This window comes from Apteryx rowi, unplaced genomic scaffold (genome assembly GCF_003343035.1).
Source record: "Apteryx rowi isolate R43461 unplaced genomic scaffold, aptRow1 scaffold_77, whole genome shotgun sequence".
Classification (NCBI taxonomy): Eukaryota; Metazoa; Chordata; class Aves; order Apterygiformes; family Apterygidae; genus Apteryx; species Apteryx rowi.
Window position 1 is genome coordinate 1879808 of NW_020451060.1, and position 17013 is coordinate 1896820.

Below are 17013 nucleotides of genomic sequence, written 5' to 3' on the forward strand. Positions count from 1 at the left end.
CAATTTTTTCCTCAACCTCTAATGAATGTATTTCCCTTTGTATTTCAAACATACAAAAAATAAAATAAAAAATATAAAATATAAAAAATATAAAATATAAAAAATATAAAATATAAAAAATATAAAATATAAAAAATATAAAATATAAAAAATATAAAATATAAAAAATTGCTTTGGCCATCTCAGAAAAACATAGCATGACCTTCAGGCAGAAAAGATTCACATACAAAAATCTGTTTGATTTCCTGATTAAAAGTCCTTTTTAATTGCCATACATACAGCAGCTCCTCACAGTCCACATTTGTTCAGTTGCCCCTTATATACAAGGGGCAACTGAAAGATACAGGAAAATTAGCTTAACTGGCTAAGCCTTTCCAGGACTTTTCAAACAAAACTTTTTGAAACTGTATTCACAGAATCACAGAATCGCTGAGGTTGGAAGGGACCTCTGGAGATCATCTAGTCCAACCCCCCTGCTCAAGCAGGGTCACCTAGRGAACACTGCACAGGATTGCATCCAGGCGCGTTTTGAATATCTCCAGGGAAGGAGACTCCACCACCTCTCTGGGCAACCTGTTCTAGTGCTCTGTCACCCTCACAGTGAAGAAGTTTTTCCTCATATTCAGATGGAACTGTTTGTGTTTCAGTTTGTGCCTGTTGCCTCGCGTCCTGTTGCTGGGCACCACTGGGCACCAACCAGCTCTCTCAGCCTTTCCTCATAGGAGAGATGCTCTAGTCCCCTAATCATCTTCGTAGCCCTTTGCTGGACTTGCTCCAGTAGTGCCACATCCCTCTTGTCCTGGGGAGCCCAGAACTGGACGCAGTACTCCAGACGTGGCCTCACCAGGGCTGAGTAGAGGGGGAGGATCACCTCCCTCGACCTGCTGGCAACACTCTTCCTGATGCACCCCAGGATACCATTGGCCTTCTTGGCCACAAGGGCACATTGCTGCCTCATGCTTAACTTGGTGTCCACCAGCATTCCCAGGTCCTTCTCCGCAGAGCTGCTTTTCAGCAGGTCAACCCCCAACCTGTACTGGTGCATGGGGTTATTCCTCCCCAGGTGCAGGACCCTGCACTTGCCTTTGTTGAACTTCATGAGGTTCCTCTCTGCCCACCTCTCCAGCCTGTCCAGGTCTCTCTGAATGGCAGCACAGCCCTCTGGTGTATCCGCCACTCCTCCCAGTTTTGTATTGTCAGCAAACTTGCTGAGGGTGCACTCTGTCCCTTCATCCAGGTCATTGATGAAGAAGTTGAACAAGACTGGACCCAGTACTGACCCCTGGGGGGACACTGCTAGCTACAGGCCTCCAACTAGACTCTGCGCCGCTGATCACAATCCTCTGAGCTCTGCCATTCAGCCAGCTCTCAATCCACCTCACTGTCCACTCACCTAACCCACACTTCCTGAGCTTGCCTATGAGGATGTCATGGCAGACAGTGCCAAAAGCCTTGCTGAAGTCAAGGTACATAACATCCACTGCTCTCCCCTCGTCTACCTAGCCAGTCATTCCATCATAGAAGGCTATCAGATTGGTTAAGCATGATTTCCCCTTGGTGAAGCCATGCTGACTACTCCTGATCACCTTCTTGTCCTCCACATGCTTGGAGATGGCCTCCAGGATGAGCTGCTCCATCACCTTTCCAGGGATGGAGGTGAGGCTGACTGGCCTGTAGTTTCCCGGGTCCTCCTTCTTGCCCTTTTTGAAGGCTGAAGTGACATTGGCTTTCTTCCAGTCTTCAGGCACCTCTCCTGTCCTCCATGACCTTTCCAAGATGATGGAGAGTGGCCTAGCAATAACATCCGCCAGCTCCCTCAGCACTCGTGGGTGCATCCCATAGGGGCCCATGGATTTGTGGGTGTCAAGTTTGCTTAAATGATCTCTAACCTGATCCTCCTCCACCAAGGGAAAGCCTTCCTTTCTCCAGACTTTCTCTCTTGCCTCCAGGATCTGGGGTTCCTGAGGGCTGGCCTGGGCAGTAAAGACTGAAGCAAAGAAGGCATTCAGTAACTCTGCCTTCTCTGCATCCTTCATCACCAGGGCACCCACCCCATCCAGCCAAAGGGCCCACATTTTCCCTAGTCTTCCTCTTGCTACTGATGCATTTGAAGAAGCCCTTCTTGTTGTCCTTGACATCCCTTGCCAGATTTAATTCCAAATGGGCCTTAGCTTTCCTTGTCGCATCCCTGCATACTCCGACAAAGTTCCTATATTCCTCCCAAGTGGCCTGTCCCCCTTTCCACATTCTGTATACTTCCTTCTTCTGGTTGAGTTTTGCCAGGAGCTCCTTGCTCATCCATGCAGGTCTCCTGCCTCCTTTGCTTGACTTTCTACTCATAGGGATGCTTCGATCTTGAGCTTGGAGGAAGTGATGTTTGAATATTAACCAGCTCTCTTGGACCCCCCTTCCTTCTAGGGCCCTTAGCCATGGGATTCCTCCAAGTAGGTCCCTGAAGAGGCCAAAGTTTGCTCTCCTGAAGTCCAGGGTTGCGATCCTACTTAGTGCCCTGCTGCCTCCTCGCAGGATCCTGAACTCCACCATCTCATGGTCACTGCAGCCAAGGCTGCCCCCGACCTTCACATCTTCCACCAGTCCTTCTTTGTTTGTTAGTACGAGGTCCAGCAGCACACCTCTCCTTGTTGGCTCCTCCACCACCTGTGTCAAAAAGGTATCATCAAGGCTCTGCAGGAACCTCCTGGACTGTTTGTGCCTAGAATCTCCTTTTTGTTTGTTCCTACATCTCCTAATTCACCTCTATAGAAACTTCACATTGTATCACACAGAAATCGCTCAAGGTAAAAGTGAGACCTGAAACAAACCTCAATCAGAAAACGAAGCCAAAAAAAAAAAAAAAAAATTAGTGTGGCCTACCTCAAGAACAGTTTACTGATATGTAGCCTACTAATATAGTAGAATTTTATGTAGAAGAGCAATATATGTCTTACATATAGTAAATATATATACTAAATATACTATACTACAGTAAATAGTGTACTAAATATACTAGACATACTATAACTAGGAAAAAAGAGTAGAGAATAGGCAGCAATCACCTGATTAAATACAGTATCTTACTGTATGGCTGTTTCTAAGAAATAGAACAATAATCAAAATACTTTTATTTTCTAAGACTACATAAATCTATGCCTACACAGCTTTAGGGGATTCTCACTTGACTCAGCTTGCAATTTTAACTTCTGAAATAAGCCTTAATAGATTTCTTAGTATCATCTCATATTCACCTGAGATCAGTCTAAAATATTTGCCAAAACCAAAAATCTTTTAATCTCTGAATAAGATTTCTCTCTTCTAATATATTTTTCTCTACTGCATTAAAAAAACCATGATAGCAATTCTTATCCCCACAGAGTATTGCAATGCATTTCCTTGGCCCTCTCAAATTGACAACAGTAGTGGGAACAGTAGTGGGCCCCTGAAACAGTATTCTTCAATTACATTTTCATATTCTTAAATTACATTCTCCAGTGCTACTTTTAACAGTTATAAACACACAGTATGTTTGAAGTGAGAGATTTAATTACACAAGAACATAAAGGCCATAGAAACAGATTTCTATCTACCCAGTATCCTGCCTCAGAAAACAGTCAAAGGCAGAGCCTTGGGAAAACTTGTAAGAACATGGCAAGCATATTCTGGTATCTGCCTACTTCTTACAATGGAAATGCAAGTATCTGGAGTATGCTGGGGTATCTTGCAGTTCAGGGTCTTCTTGAGCCAGAAGTGGCACCTTTTTATTTTGTAGTCCTCACTGAATTTATCTTTGATGAATTTGTCCAATTTTCTCTTACACCTGTGTAAGTTTCTAATATCCAAAACATCTTATGCATCCTGCGTCATCTACAGTTTAAATATAGATTATACAAGTATATACAAGTAGATTATACAAGTAACTACTACTTTTAATTTTGAACTTAACACTTTTCCTTAATGATGCTTAGTCCTTATATAGAAACACAATGAAGAATTCACTCACTCACTGATGACCCTCTCTATATCATCCATGATTTTACAGACTTCTGATATCTCTCTCTGTGAATAGGTTTTTTTTCAGTCTGAACAGTCTTAGTCTCTTTAGCCACTCCTCAACTGGAAGATGCCAAATATCTTATTATCATTTCAGCTGAAGTTTGATTTCAGGAAACAAACATTTTACTAAGTGGACTAAGGCCAATGAAAGAATATGGACAGTCATGGACTCTTGCTTTTATTAGACCCATGATTCAAACAGCACTGCTCTCCCATTTAAACATAAGAATATAACATAACTGCAATGATACCCTCTGTCTTTCTGTAAGTTACTGTCATAATACCAGAGGATTAGATTTGCTTAAATCCCCTTCTTAATTCCCTTCTATTTCTCAAACTCTTTTAATTACTGCACAGAGCTTTTGTTAGACATCTTTACACAACGGCATTCTCAGCAGCCTGGTTCAGGCAGCTCAGTTAAGTACATAAACTCCATTCAGAAGACTTTCTGAACATACAGGATGTTCTTCCTCTTCCTGTGAGCTTTCTTGCTTAACATTTTTGCCACAGGTATGCTACATCTACTATGCAAAGTTATTTTTGCTTGTTTCATTTAGCTCAGCAGTCCCACTTCTTTAAAAAGCTGCTCAGAGCTTCAGATTACATTCTTCTGTTGTTGTATTAGGGGGGTTTTGTTGTTTTAGTTTGTTTTTTAATTTCCAGGTTCATGTAACTTCCTTATTTTCAAAAACACGTGGCTGTATTTGGATGAGAGGAACCAACTGCTGAACCCAACCCAAATGAGAGTCAAGACGACAAAAGAACAATTTTCCTTATGGAGAGGGATGAATTTGAAAATGTTTGCTCTGATTTTCCAAGAGCAACTATTAAACCCTGACATTATAAGCAAGCTTAATATCTGGCATCCGTCGCTTCTTGAGAAATGTCTCTCCTTGTGAGGCATTATCAGATATTCTCTTTTAAAATATTTAATCGCATAACCTTTTGGTGGTTTTGGTTTATGTTCTTTTGTATATGGCCAAAAAGTATACCATTCAAGTGGCTCTTTAGAACAGCCATCCTTCAGAAAAGAATTATTGAATAGTTAGCCTCTCCAGGTTTTTTCTCCACTTTGAGTATTATTCTTCTGCCTTGGAAGTTTTGGGGGTTTTTCTTGTCCTTTGCCCCAACCACTAGCAAAACCTGAAGTCCCACCTAGTATTCTGAGATCTCCATGCTCTTTCAACTCATACCTTCCCTGCCCCCATCAGCTTTCATTTTCTAGCAAGTTCTGATAAAATCAGCTTTCCATTTCCCCAACACATTTTAGTTTCAACTGACAGAAGTTTGTTTGTTTTTGACAAAACTCTAATTGTCAAATTGCTGACTGACAAATACTAGGCATCAGAAGTTAGGTTTAAATCTGCTGAAGTCTCTCAGCATTTGTTCCAAATCCTCATCACATTCTGATTTGTCTTTTAGAATTCAGCCCTTAAGTTTGTAAGACTGATTTTTTTAATCTTACATTATTCACAAACTGTTTTACAGAATTTAAAACTACTCCCATTGTCTTTACGCATTCTTTATCTTTAAAAAAAAAAACTCTTTTTTTTTATATTTCATTTTACACAGTGTGTGCTTGCGTGTGTGTGTGTATGCGTACATGCATAGTTTTTATATTACATGCCTGCAATAAAAATTCATTCAGCTTCTTCTGGCTGAATTAACTGAAAATTATTTTAAAACATCAAATACTTTATTTCAAACAATTATCAAGAGGAAAGCTACCTTCTGACTTTTCTGTGGTTTGATACCAGAGACAAAAACAGCACTTCTCAGTCTTTTATACATCCTTTCAGCTCTATTGGGGGATTTGCAGCTGTGCTATCTTCAGTCAGAATAGTTTCTTAATTCTTGTTATTATATGTAATTGAGAAACCTAGAACAGAGTGCGTTTCAGGTGTCTGTTTCATTCTGTTCCCGAGATCTAGTTGATCAGCGTTGTTCAATTCTGTATAACTTAGGTCTGTTTCAGCAGGTTTGTAACTCTCATAGGTACAGTCACCAGCTATCTCTTACTAAATGCTTCTCACTCACCTGTGTTGAACACACTTTAATGCCCTGCAACCCAAACTTTGAAAAATGCTTCAATTCTGTCCTTTGGAGAACAGAAGGTTATCATGATCAGAGCCTTTAAAGAACAAGTAAAGCAGAAGAAAGGTTGAGAAGCAACTCATACTACTAGATACAAGGAAAAAATATCCCTTGATAGTATAATGGAGGTTTAGTAGCATCGTTCATTGGGAAATTATAGGTTCTAAAGTTATTCTTTGCAAAAAAAATCCAAAGGAGAATATGCACTACGTGTCAAGAGAGTAAGCAGCAAAGCACAACACTAGCAAATAACAGTTTTATATTCACTGTCATCATTACATATTTAAACTTCCTTGTATAATAAGGTGGACTGGGAACTACCCAGAAGCTAGGATGGAGCAACAAATGCTTTAGATACCTATTACCTAAGTAAACAATAGCGGGAAAACCATCAGTTTAACTGTTGTGACAGTCACATTCATTCAAGTATACTTACTGTTCTTTACTCAGCTTCTTTATCAAACAGATCAGATTTAAGATGAAAAAGACTGTATAACTGTATATAGTTTGTATCTAGAAAAAAAAATCTATGCAAATAGAATTCTGATATTGAATTAAGAAGCAAAATTTTTATGTTTTCCCCTTTAAACTGGGAAACAATTTTAAGCAGCTTTTCCTACTCAGAATGCTAATATTCTTCCTCAGTATTCCTTGACTCACAAGCCATATACAACATTCATATTTCTTAGATGCAAATCTGATAGGTTAGCAATTTACAAACGCCACCAAAATCTGCCTTTCCCATCCTGTCCACACAATATAAGCCTAAGTGGGATTTCGGCTTGGATTAAAGTTTACATGAGTGATGAGATCATTAATAATTATATTGCATAAGTAATAAGATTACTAAAATTGAAGTCCAAGTTCATCAGTGCTCTGACCAATCATGAATAAGAGTAATTTAAAAAATCCAAAACATAAACAAAACAATCTCATAAAAAGGATCATTATTCTGTAACTGTCCACTCCAGAATTTTTCGCAGGTCTACAAAAGCCTCCAGAATAGGTAGCCATTAGAAGCAGGTTATTTGGTAGACTGTTTTTGTTTCTTTCCATTTTTATGGGGCATATTTATTTAATAATTGCTCTTAGTTGTTACTAAAAGCAGAAAACTTCCGTAATATAAAACAATTTATAAGAAAGTACAACACACAATAGCTAATTCCCATTTTTTATTTCTCATTATCAATTCCAGCGAATGCCTGTTTGTGCTTACTCTGCAACAGCATTATTTTATACACATAGTTTTGCTTGGAGAAGTTGAGTTCAACCAGTCTTTCCTTAGAGAAAGCACTCATCTTTATTTGTCATCCTTTTGACAAATTTGACAAAGTAAAGGCGAACTACCATATAATACTAATTTTCTAACAAAACACATCCAGATGGGACCACAGAAAGGCCACATTATGACCATTAGCTTAATCCCTGACAACATCTAAATCACCCCACTGTTTAAAAACTGTGTGCGAGTGCTTGTTGACATATGTATGTATGTTTATATGTATGTATGTTTTTATGTATGTACATACCAGTAATTAGTTAATAAAGAGAGTGCCACCTACTGGCATTTAGTGGTAGACTTGTTCACAGTTTATTACATTTGATAGAGTTGCTGTGGTAATGCACTACAAAAGACTTAGTCTTAACAAAGTGTTAGAAATAAAAGAATGGATGCTTTGTTGTAGCCAATATTGTGGAGAGACACTAATATCTGCAGCAAATAAACCTTTGAAGCCAGCAGCAGTGGAAAAGGTGGCAGAACAAAGTAAACCATGAGAGCAGCAAACCAAATAATACAATGACAGATGTATTAAAAACAACCACCACCTGAAATACATACAGGACTTGTCTTTAACAAAACAGTGCATGACAATATATAAATGAGTTCCTCTGAAGCCAGAGATAAGGCTCAGTCAGGAAAGAGAGAAAAAGGGAAATACAAAGAAAATTGCAGTGTCCATTATACTATCTGTAATTTTATAATGGTGAAGGAAGGTGGCTAGAGAAAAGGAAAGACTGTTTCTTTTTGATTCTTTGTTCTATCTATTTGCATAATGAGTCTTTGATTGCAACCGCTTCAAAACCAAGGATGTTTTCTAACCTGTTGGTGCACAGTGTTTAATACAATGCATCCTAGATACAAAGCCCCTCAGTACTGAAAAATACAAATACGAAGAAATAGTCATTATCATAGCAACAAGTAAAACACAAGCAGAATTCTCCCATATCCCAGGAAAAAATAGGGGTAAGAGAAGACACAGATCAGTTCAACTGCATGTATTATGCACACAGGAAAGTAGAAAGATCATGAAATTGTCTTCCTATTAGTGAATGCCCTGAAAAATAGCCAACAGCTTCAGGAAATCCTCACACAGAAGTCTCACCAGTGCAAGTATCATTAGACAGCTAAGGCTCAAAATAATGCTACACAAACTGGAGAGTACTGAAGTTAGTTTATAATCTAAAGACTATATTACTAAAAGAAATTGTTCATATTCCCTTAGAAGAATATGTATTGGAATGCTGTGAAATGGATAGCTGTGTACACAAAATAAACATATGTATACCTGCATATAATACAAAGAATGCCATCTACTGGTATGTAAGAATATGCACCATCGTCCAAAAGTTGGTAAATAGCTCATTGTAAGCAATAAAATTGTCATTATTATGCACTGCAAATAACTGTCCAGTTTTAAACAATGTCTTCCTTACAGACTCAGCATACTGCATTTTAACAAGTATATATGAGCCATACACCTCTCAAAATATGCTTCTATACATAAAAGACAGGAAGAAAATATAAAAAATAACTGTTTTATAATTTTCATTATATTATTTAGCTCCCTTTTTCTTCTTCCATCCATAAAGCTATTTTGGATACTTTATAAAAATATGATGAGAATCTCTACGTATCTCACATAAGACAACCTAGTCCCTCTCAGTCCTTTCTTGCTTTACTGTGATGCTTTACTGTCCTCATTGTGCTAGAAATATAGAAAGCATTTAATAAAATTATTTGCTTCAGAGGTAATATAGAGAATATTTAATAAGATGATTTGCTTCAGAGGTAACTCATTCCAGCTACAAGGCAAATATGCATGAACAGTTTCACACTCCATATCCTTTTCCTAATATGACTTCTTTCCAGTTTTTTTTCTCAGCTATTTTTCACAACTTTCTAGCAGCACCCTCCATTTCTCTTCTCCCTCTCTCTCTCTCAACATTTTCTTCTAATACTTCAACTTGCATGAGACATTATTTGCTTTCTCAGAAGTAAATGGATAAGCTTGCAAACTCCCAGTAAATCAAAGATGAGCAACTGTTCCCTTACAGACAAAACAATAAGTCCCTCAAATCTTATAATTTTAAGAAGTTTAATTTTGCAGAACGCCTGATTTTGTAAAAATGCTTTCTATCTTCTGACTATTTCTGAATATCGTTGCCTAATCAAAATATATGTCACTAAACTATTCAAGAAAGACAAATATGGTAACACTTGATCAGACAGCTGGATAATTCAAAATACCAGTCAAAGAGGAAAGGGAAACTAAAGATGAGTCAAAGTTTGCAGTGAGAGGTAATCAAACATTTAAATGCAGGTGCAAATGTTCTAAAGAAGGAAATCACAAATGATTTCATTCTCAGCCATCCCTGAGAGACCATCCTTTAAAAGGTGGGTTAATTCACCACAGTCTTAAGACATCCATAATGAGATAAGAATGACATTCTTACTCATTCAGCAAATGCTCCTAAAACCAACCAACCAACCAACCAACCAAAAAACTATATAAAAAAGTGAAGGCCCTAAAAACCCATTTTGCTTAAAATTCCGGCACAGATTCAGTACTAGGGGTGAAAGGTCACTGCTTCATTAACTGAACCAAGTCAATTAAAATTGTAGCTTAATGAAAAAGTCAAGATGATCATAAAAAACCCAGGTCATCCGGAGAACATCACTAAAAATCTCAAACATCCTGTGCTTAATTGGCAGTAAATTTCTTGATCTGGCCTATTTGAGCAGCGGCAAACCACCACAAAACATTCTAATACAATTCAAAGATACAATAGACAAAACTCCATCAAATTTAAACTAAATCAGTATATATAACTTAAAGGTGCATCAAAAAGTTCGCGTGTGGAGACAATCTTCTGTCTGGAAGATAAGACTTTCATTCAGACCATTTAATGCGTCCTCCACATGAGGACACATTAAAGAGTCAAAATGGAATAATACTAAAGGGAAAGATCCCAAACAGAAGATCATCTTTGAATTAGGCTTTCAGATTTTTAACTGAAATTTTAAGAGACAAAGCTCTTTTTACCAGAAAATATTTGAGAAATGCTGTATAAACAGGGGCTGTACAAAAAGTTTACCATATTAAATTATTAATTTTCAAACCTGTTTACGTGTTTGCTATTGAAAAAAACACTTAATGAGATCACATGGATATTTTGGTGTCCCTCACATTTCTGTAAAAAACTAGCAAAGTTCCAGCAAGCATGTTGCAATTTTGCTGCAAATGCTGTATTTGGCAAAACGGAGACCCTTTTCTTGAAAAGGCTATGTCTGCATTTTCAAGGAGGTACTGAGAGGCAGACAGCATTATTTACTGACTACTCTTAATGGCCAAAGGAAAAATTAATACAGTCTCTGCCTCCCATTGCATACATTTGGAAACACATCTTCCACAACCTTTCCACCAGCATTGTTCAGTTCAGCAGAAAATTGTTACGTTAAACTCTTAGACAACTGGGAGAGGCAAGGACTGTAGACCATAGTTCAAAACCTTGACCCGGCAACAGGATTATCCCAGGAACCTTTACAAACGATGAGCAGACAAAATCAGAGTTCATCAGAGTTTGATCAACAAACAAGTCAAAATAGAGTTATGAGCTTGCACATACGCCCGCTCATACACAGCATAGTGTAGAATTGGTCCAGATTAAACAAAATACTGCATGTTCAATTTAAAGATGTGTAATGGTACTATGAAAAAAATCAGTTTCCATTTTTCACAAAAATAATACTTACACAGATCTGCTGATGAAATAATATTAAAGCTTTCTGAATCAAAATTTTAACATTAATTTGGCATCATACCATCCTCAGTTTAAAAATGATCCAGATAAACACTAGTAAAAGATAAATATGCATGAAATCTTATGAAAGATAAAACACACACATTCCATTAGATATTTTAGCAAAAGGCAATAAAAATAATTCCAGTGCTATTAAAAATTACTCTTATAAAGTACACCTATACTCCTGTGGGCATTAATAAAAAAGTGGCCTTACATGGGATTCAGATATCCAAAATAATTACATGTTTTTAAAAAGGAAAACTTAGCCAACAAAAAACACCATTAAAAAATAGATTTCAAGGGTGACAGACCTCCCAACCCATATGTTTAAGGTATTACATATACACTGTTTTATTCCTTTATATTCCTTAGAAGGAAATTAGAGCATTAAGAAAAATACCTTTTATAAAGAAAAATATAAGAGAGAGGTATTAATTGTTCCTGTTTTACCAAATTTGAAAAGAGGAGGAGGGGGGAGGATGAAAATGCTTTCCTAAGTTTGCACAGCTTTCCAAAACCATACAAAAAAAAACCAGTGATAGTATAATAAACTAACAAATCTTAAAGCAATAAACAATTCATAAACACAGTTTATAAACCTAGAGCACAGGAGGAGGTGTGACCAGGTTAACAAAATGGGAAACTACTCCAGAAATGCTCTTTAGTTGGTGCAGTATCATTGCAAGGGTAACCTGCAGTGTAACTGAAATGAAGCTGGTTTAGCCCCACCAGACAGGAGCCCATCTCAGAACCACACATACTGCATGGCTCCAAAAACCTCTGCTCAGAGCAGGCCAGATGGAGAAACTAAATCACTTTCATTCTTAGAAACTGATTTCATCAGGTCATGATTGATTTCATTGGTGAGAAGACTGTAGCAGCATGTATCTTGGCTTCCTACACTATATCTGGCTGGTAGATGAATAAGGAGCCTAGATTCCAATTACTATAATTCAGAATCATAAAAAAAAAAGAAACTTCTCTCAATTTTAAACAGCTTACAATCTTAAAAAGACTGCAGTCTACTTTGTGCCTTTTAATTAACTACCAAATCATTTCTTTGCACATTTGATTCTTTATGAGGGCTTAAACAGACACACGCAAACTTAGTTTCTGAAATTTCTTAATAATATAGTCAAAGTGCACAGCCACCCTTCTGCCCATTAGAAACAAGACAGCTTTCCTAATGATAGTGGCAGCAAGCTGTTCATCAGAAAAGTTAAAAACTAAGCTAGTGTCAAATATATTTTTTGCTACTTTGAAAATGCAATATAGTAGCTGAAAATAAGGGACATGAGATCAGCCTTCTCATCAATAACCATAACCAAAGCCCCACTGGAAGGCCACAAATTATTCTTTGTGGACTGGTGCTTGCCATCACTAAAAGCAAAATGTAATTTAATAGTCAATGTATGTAACTATAAAAGCAAAGAGAAGAACACTCTCCACTAAATTGACTCAATAATATTATATTGCAGTCATATATAACTTTGCATTTTGGAAGGAGAATTTTAATCTTAGACAACTTTACCTGTGTTTACTACTAATGCTTTAGCTTTAACAATAAAATAAACTTTGGAAATTGCTTCTCAGTTTTATGGATTTTAATTTTGGCCTATTCCCATTGCACAAAACTTTTTTCTTTAACATTTTCTTTCTTCTAAGACTGAATAAATGTACGCATAGAGGTCTTGACTGGTTTGATGCATGATGGATTGCACAGCGAAAAACTGAGTAAAAAACTTCACCACTGAGTATCTCTTCCTTAATGTTTAAGCATTAAGCTGAAGAGATGAAATTAACTCTGAGTTGCAGGGCTAAAGGACAAGGCTACTATGAAGGCCAATTCTGCAGAATAGTGATTCCTGTATGTAAAGATCTGGAATTCCCCTTTTCCACAGCTTCTGTGCCAACATATATGCATGGAGCTGACACAGAATCCCATTGTGTGCTCTGTCATGAATGGCTTTCCCCATGTACCCTCTCTGTATAGCTTAAATAGTTTAGATAATCTACTGTTTCATTCCAAGCAGGGCAACTTTTCCATAATACTAAAAACCTTCTAAGTAAAATTTTATTTTCAGAGGTTTATTTAGAATTAATTTCAGGATTTCAACTTCCTTTCATCATGTCACCACAAAATTACCTCCCTCCCAACCCCAAACAAGTTGTTTTAACTATATGTTTTAGACTTTTGGGGGACATTTTTTCYATAACGTACAACAGTGTATTTGTCATCTTCAAAACAAGACAGTAAATAACCCTGTTGTAAAAAGAGCTGTCTGTTTACTATGAATGAGGCTGAGGTCAGAACAAAACACTGCACAAGTTTGTGGTCAAGTCAATGTGAAAACAGCCAAGGCAAAGTTCAAATTCATGGCTCCCATAGCTTATGTGTCTTGATCTCCTTCTGTGACAATCTTTTGAGACACATACAATGTGGAAAATACACAGCCCATGAGGAAACAACCTTAAATATGCGTTAGGTGGTCCAACAGACTTACTGTATATTTATTTTTATGGCAATAGAAATCATCATCAAAGTTCCCAAAGGGAATCCTTCAAGAGTAGCAAGATATTTAACGTGGGTTCTTCTGTCCAGACAAGTACAATAGTCCTTATTATATCACATACGCTGATGACTAGAATTACAATGCTGATTAGAAAAAATGGGATTAAACCACTCTGTTCAAAAGGCTTTATTACGATGCACACTGGACAGACAGCAAGAAGAAATCCTAACTGCTATAGAAAACAACTTAAAAATACCCCTTCTTTTAATCTCAACTTTTGTATCCTTATGCTGTGTACTTTATAGCCTCCCTTACTTCCTTAAATTTATTTTTTATTCATTAAAACTTTTCCTAGAGCTATTTCTTCCCCTGCAATTAAAATATGAGCAAATTACTTTTCAGATCATATTATGCTACACACACTTTAAGCATCCAAGGAAGCGCTGAATGATCAAAATAGCTCATGGTAAGTCATGTTTGTGCTTTCAACCCCTCCATGCCATCCTCCCTATCATTTTCAGATCAACTTTTGACCCATTAAGTCACAAAGGCTATTTAGGGTTGTTTCAAACCCACTGAAGTCAGTGGAAAAATTCCTGCAGGCTACAGTGAACCATGGATTGAATGCTTACATGTTAGTCCCAATTTAAGACAGCTTAAGGTAGCAGTGCTGCCAAAAGCAACAGTCCCACCTCTACCCATCCACATCTGTTTGTTCCTGTTTCATTGTCACTTTCTCTTACACCGGCAAAAGCACCAGTCCGGTTACAGGATAAACCAGACCAGGTAACTGATCTAAGTTAAAATGACCTTCTTCCCCTCCCCAGGAATGGAAGTGGTCTGGGTATCTCTCTCCCTCACCAGGTTAATGCATATGCTGCTGCTAATAACAAATGCAACAATAAATTTTGCTCTTGGTCTGTATAGCAACTAAGTCCATGCTACACTGTATCTCCTACGTTATTATGAAGGATATTGTTCCAACCAGCTAGAATACATTTAAAAAGGTAGATGTTTTGCATCATTTTTACTTCGGTTTTCAAGTCTATCCTTAAAAAATTCTTTACAAACCAAGACTAAGACCATAGTAGTTCACTGATACAGTAATTCCAACTATACTGACCTCAAGAAAAGCTTTTCAAAAAAAACTAAAGACAGGAAGCAAATGAAGGTGATTTTAGTTAATATTCAGCTATCAAGAATTTCATGGCTTATGGTACAATCCAGCAAATATGTACATAAAGGCAGCCTATATGCATACAAGTACACACAGGGCATCCGAATGTTTGTGAGAACTTGCTGCTGAGAATTATCTCACCAAAATCAACCATACTGCTCAGTTAACAGTTACGTACCAACAGGCACATCTGCAATACTATTACCTATTTTATAATAATTTGTACATCCTAGTATGATATGCATACCTAGAAAACTGATATGTACATGCAAAGTCAACTAATAATTGATAAATGAACAGCTCAGAGAAACCTGAAAATATCTTCAGCTTTAGCAGAAATGTAAGTAAATAATAATCAGGCTACTATAATCTCACTAGTTTTGAGGACTATATGGTAAAAAAAAATTATGGAATTGTTAATGTATTTTATAGCATATTTAAATAAGGATCTATGGAGAATGACAAGACGGAAAGTCAACAACATGGCCCCCTCAAATTGCTATTCAGCAATGTAGAACTTTAAGCATCAATGTGCTGCAAGTTATTTACATGCTTGCGTGCTTCACCGGTTCAGTGTGGAAATACATAAAATATGAACAGATGTGCCTATGTAAAACCCCTAAATTTGGGGTTAAAGTTAAGGATTCATTAAGTCACTAAATATAAATCCACACACAAGCACTACCTCTCCCCTCTCTGACTGCCTTTGAGGCAGGAGATTAAACACAAGCAAAAGAGAAAAAAAAAATAAAGAGCTAATATAAGCTGTTTTCAGAATAAACTATGGCATTTCTCCAGATTATTTATTTTACCTTAATTGAAAGGTTCTTTTTTTAAATAACAGTTTCTCCCCTTCTGATCTGTGGTCGTTGCTTCCTACTCACACCTACTGGATTTAGTGAATCCACTGGATTAAAAGACTTTAAAATACCACTTTTTTTAAGTACAGATCGTGTTATAATTAGAGACGAACACATTTCAACACCATATATATGAAGGTTGTGTTTGGAGCAGTTTCTTAAATGACAATGTTTCTATGCTATAAATGTAGCACCTTTAAATAATCAATTTAATTCAAAGCAGTCCTGGGAAGGATTCATTTGCTTACCCGTATCCAGCTGTTGGCCTTCAATTCCACAGGATTCTGTGGTTCACTGCTGTACAGACAACATAAGCACCACATCAGAGTCTTCTGGCTTTCATCTGCAGAAAAAAAGCAAATAAGGATACATTTAGAAAAAAGAAAAAAAAAAATCAAAACACAGACAGAATTACACACAACAATCGCTATCCATCCACAAAACCAAAGGGCTAAATATCAGTCTCAACTCATAATGCCTCTATTCTACCAGATTGACACCACACATTTAATATTATTCATATGTAGTTCTTGTGTAATCATTTTCTTCAATAGCAATTTAAAAGTTATCAAAGAGTTTAAAATCTATACAATATTTAGACATTCTTAAGAAAGATGTACAGCCTAGCAAATTGTTTACATAAATAATACTTGAAGCTATCATTAAGGAATTTTATTTAACTATCTAAGTAATATCATTTATAACAAAAAATATTCAACAGTAATACAATAATTACTACATTGTGTCCGAAGTCTGCACAACTAAAGAGCATTTGCTTCCAAAAAATTTAAGTTTTGGATGCACGAAATCATTCAAAACAAGAACGGAAAACATGGTGCTTTTTGTAAAAACAAATTTAAGATTCTCTGTGCTTCAGGAAACTAACATTTCTGCTGACAGCAGAATACCTGATCACTAATGGAAAAAATCCTGTTGTGATTTTCTGTTCAGGATCAGATCGGGTTTATACTTGATTCTAACCTACTACTGCTAACAGCATGCCATCTCTAAAATCCTACTATACTTAGCAATACTGCTACTGTTCAGATGCACAGAGAATATTACAGAAGGGCTGATTATTTGGAATAAGCAGTTAAAGAGCCATTTAATTCATGATTGTTTCCCACAACTTCACTTTCTTTTGGCTTTTACTTTAAATAAAAATGTTCTTTGGCTGATACCAAGAGCCTCTATACTGAATTTCATCCCAGAGTAAGGCTGCATCATTGTAATA

The 17013-nt window shown here is 36.9% G+C and overlaps 1 protein-coding gene across 1 annotated transcript in view; it reads right to left on the minus strand.

The window, feature by feature from the left end:
- Positions 1-17013, minus strand: part of FANCC (FA complementation group C) — a 79704-nt gene that overhangs the window by 51049 nt on the left and 11642 nt on the right. The window contains exon 4 of the mRNA XM_026088463.1: positions 16028-16122. Coding sequence (XP_025944248.1) covers positions 16028-16122 — 95 coding nt within the window. The remainder of the gene's footprint in view (positions 1-16027; positions 16123-17013) is intronic.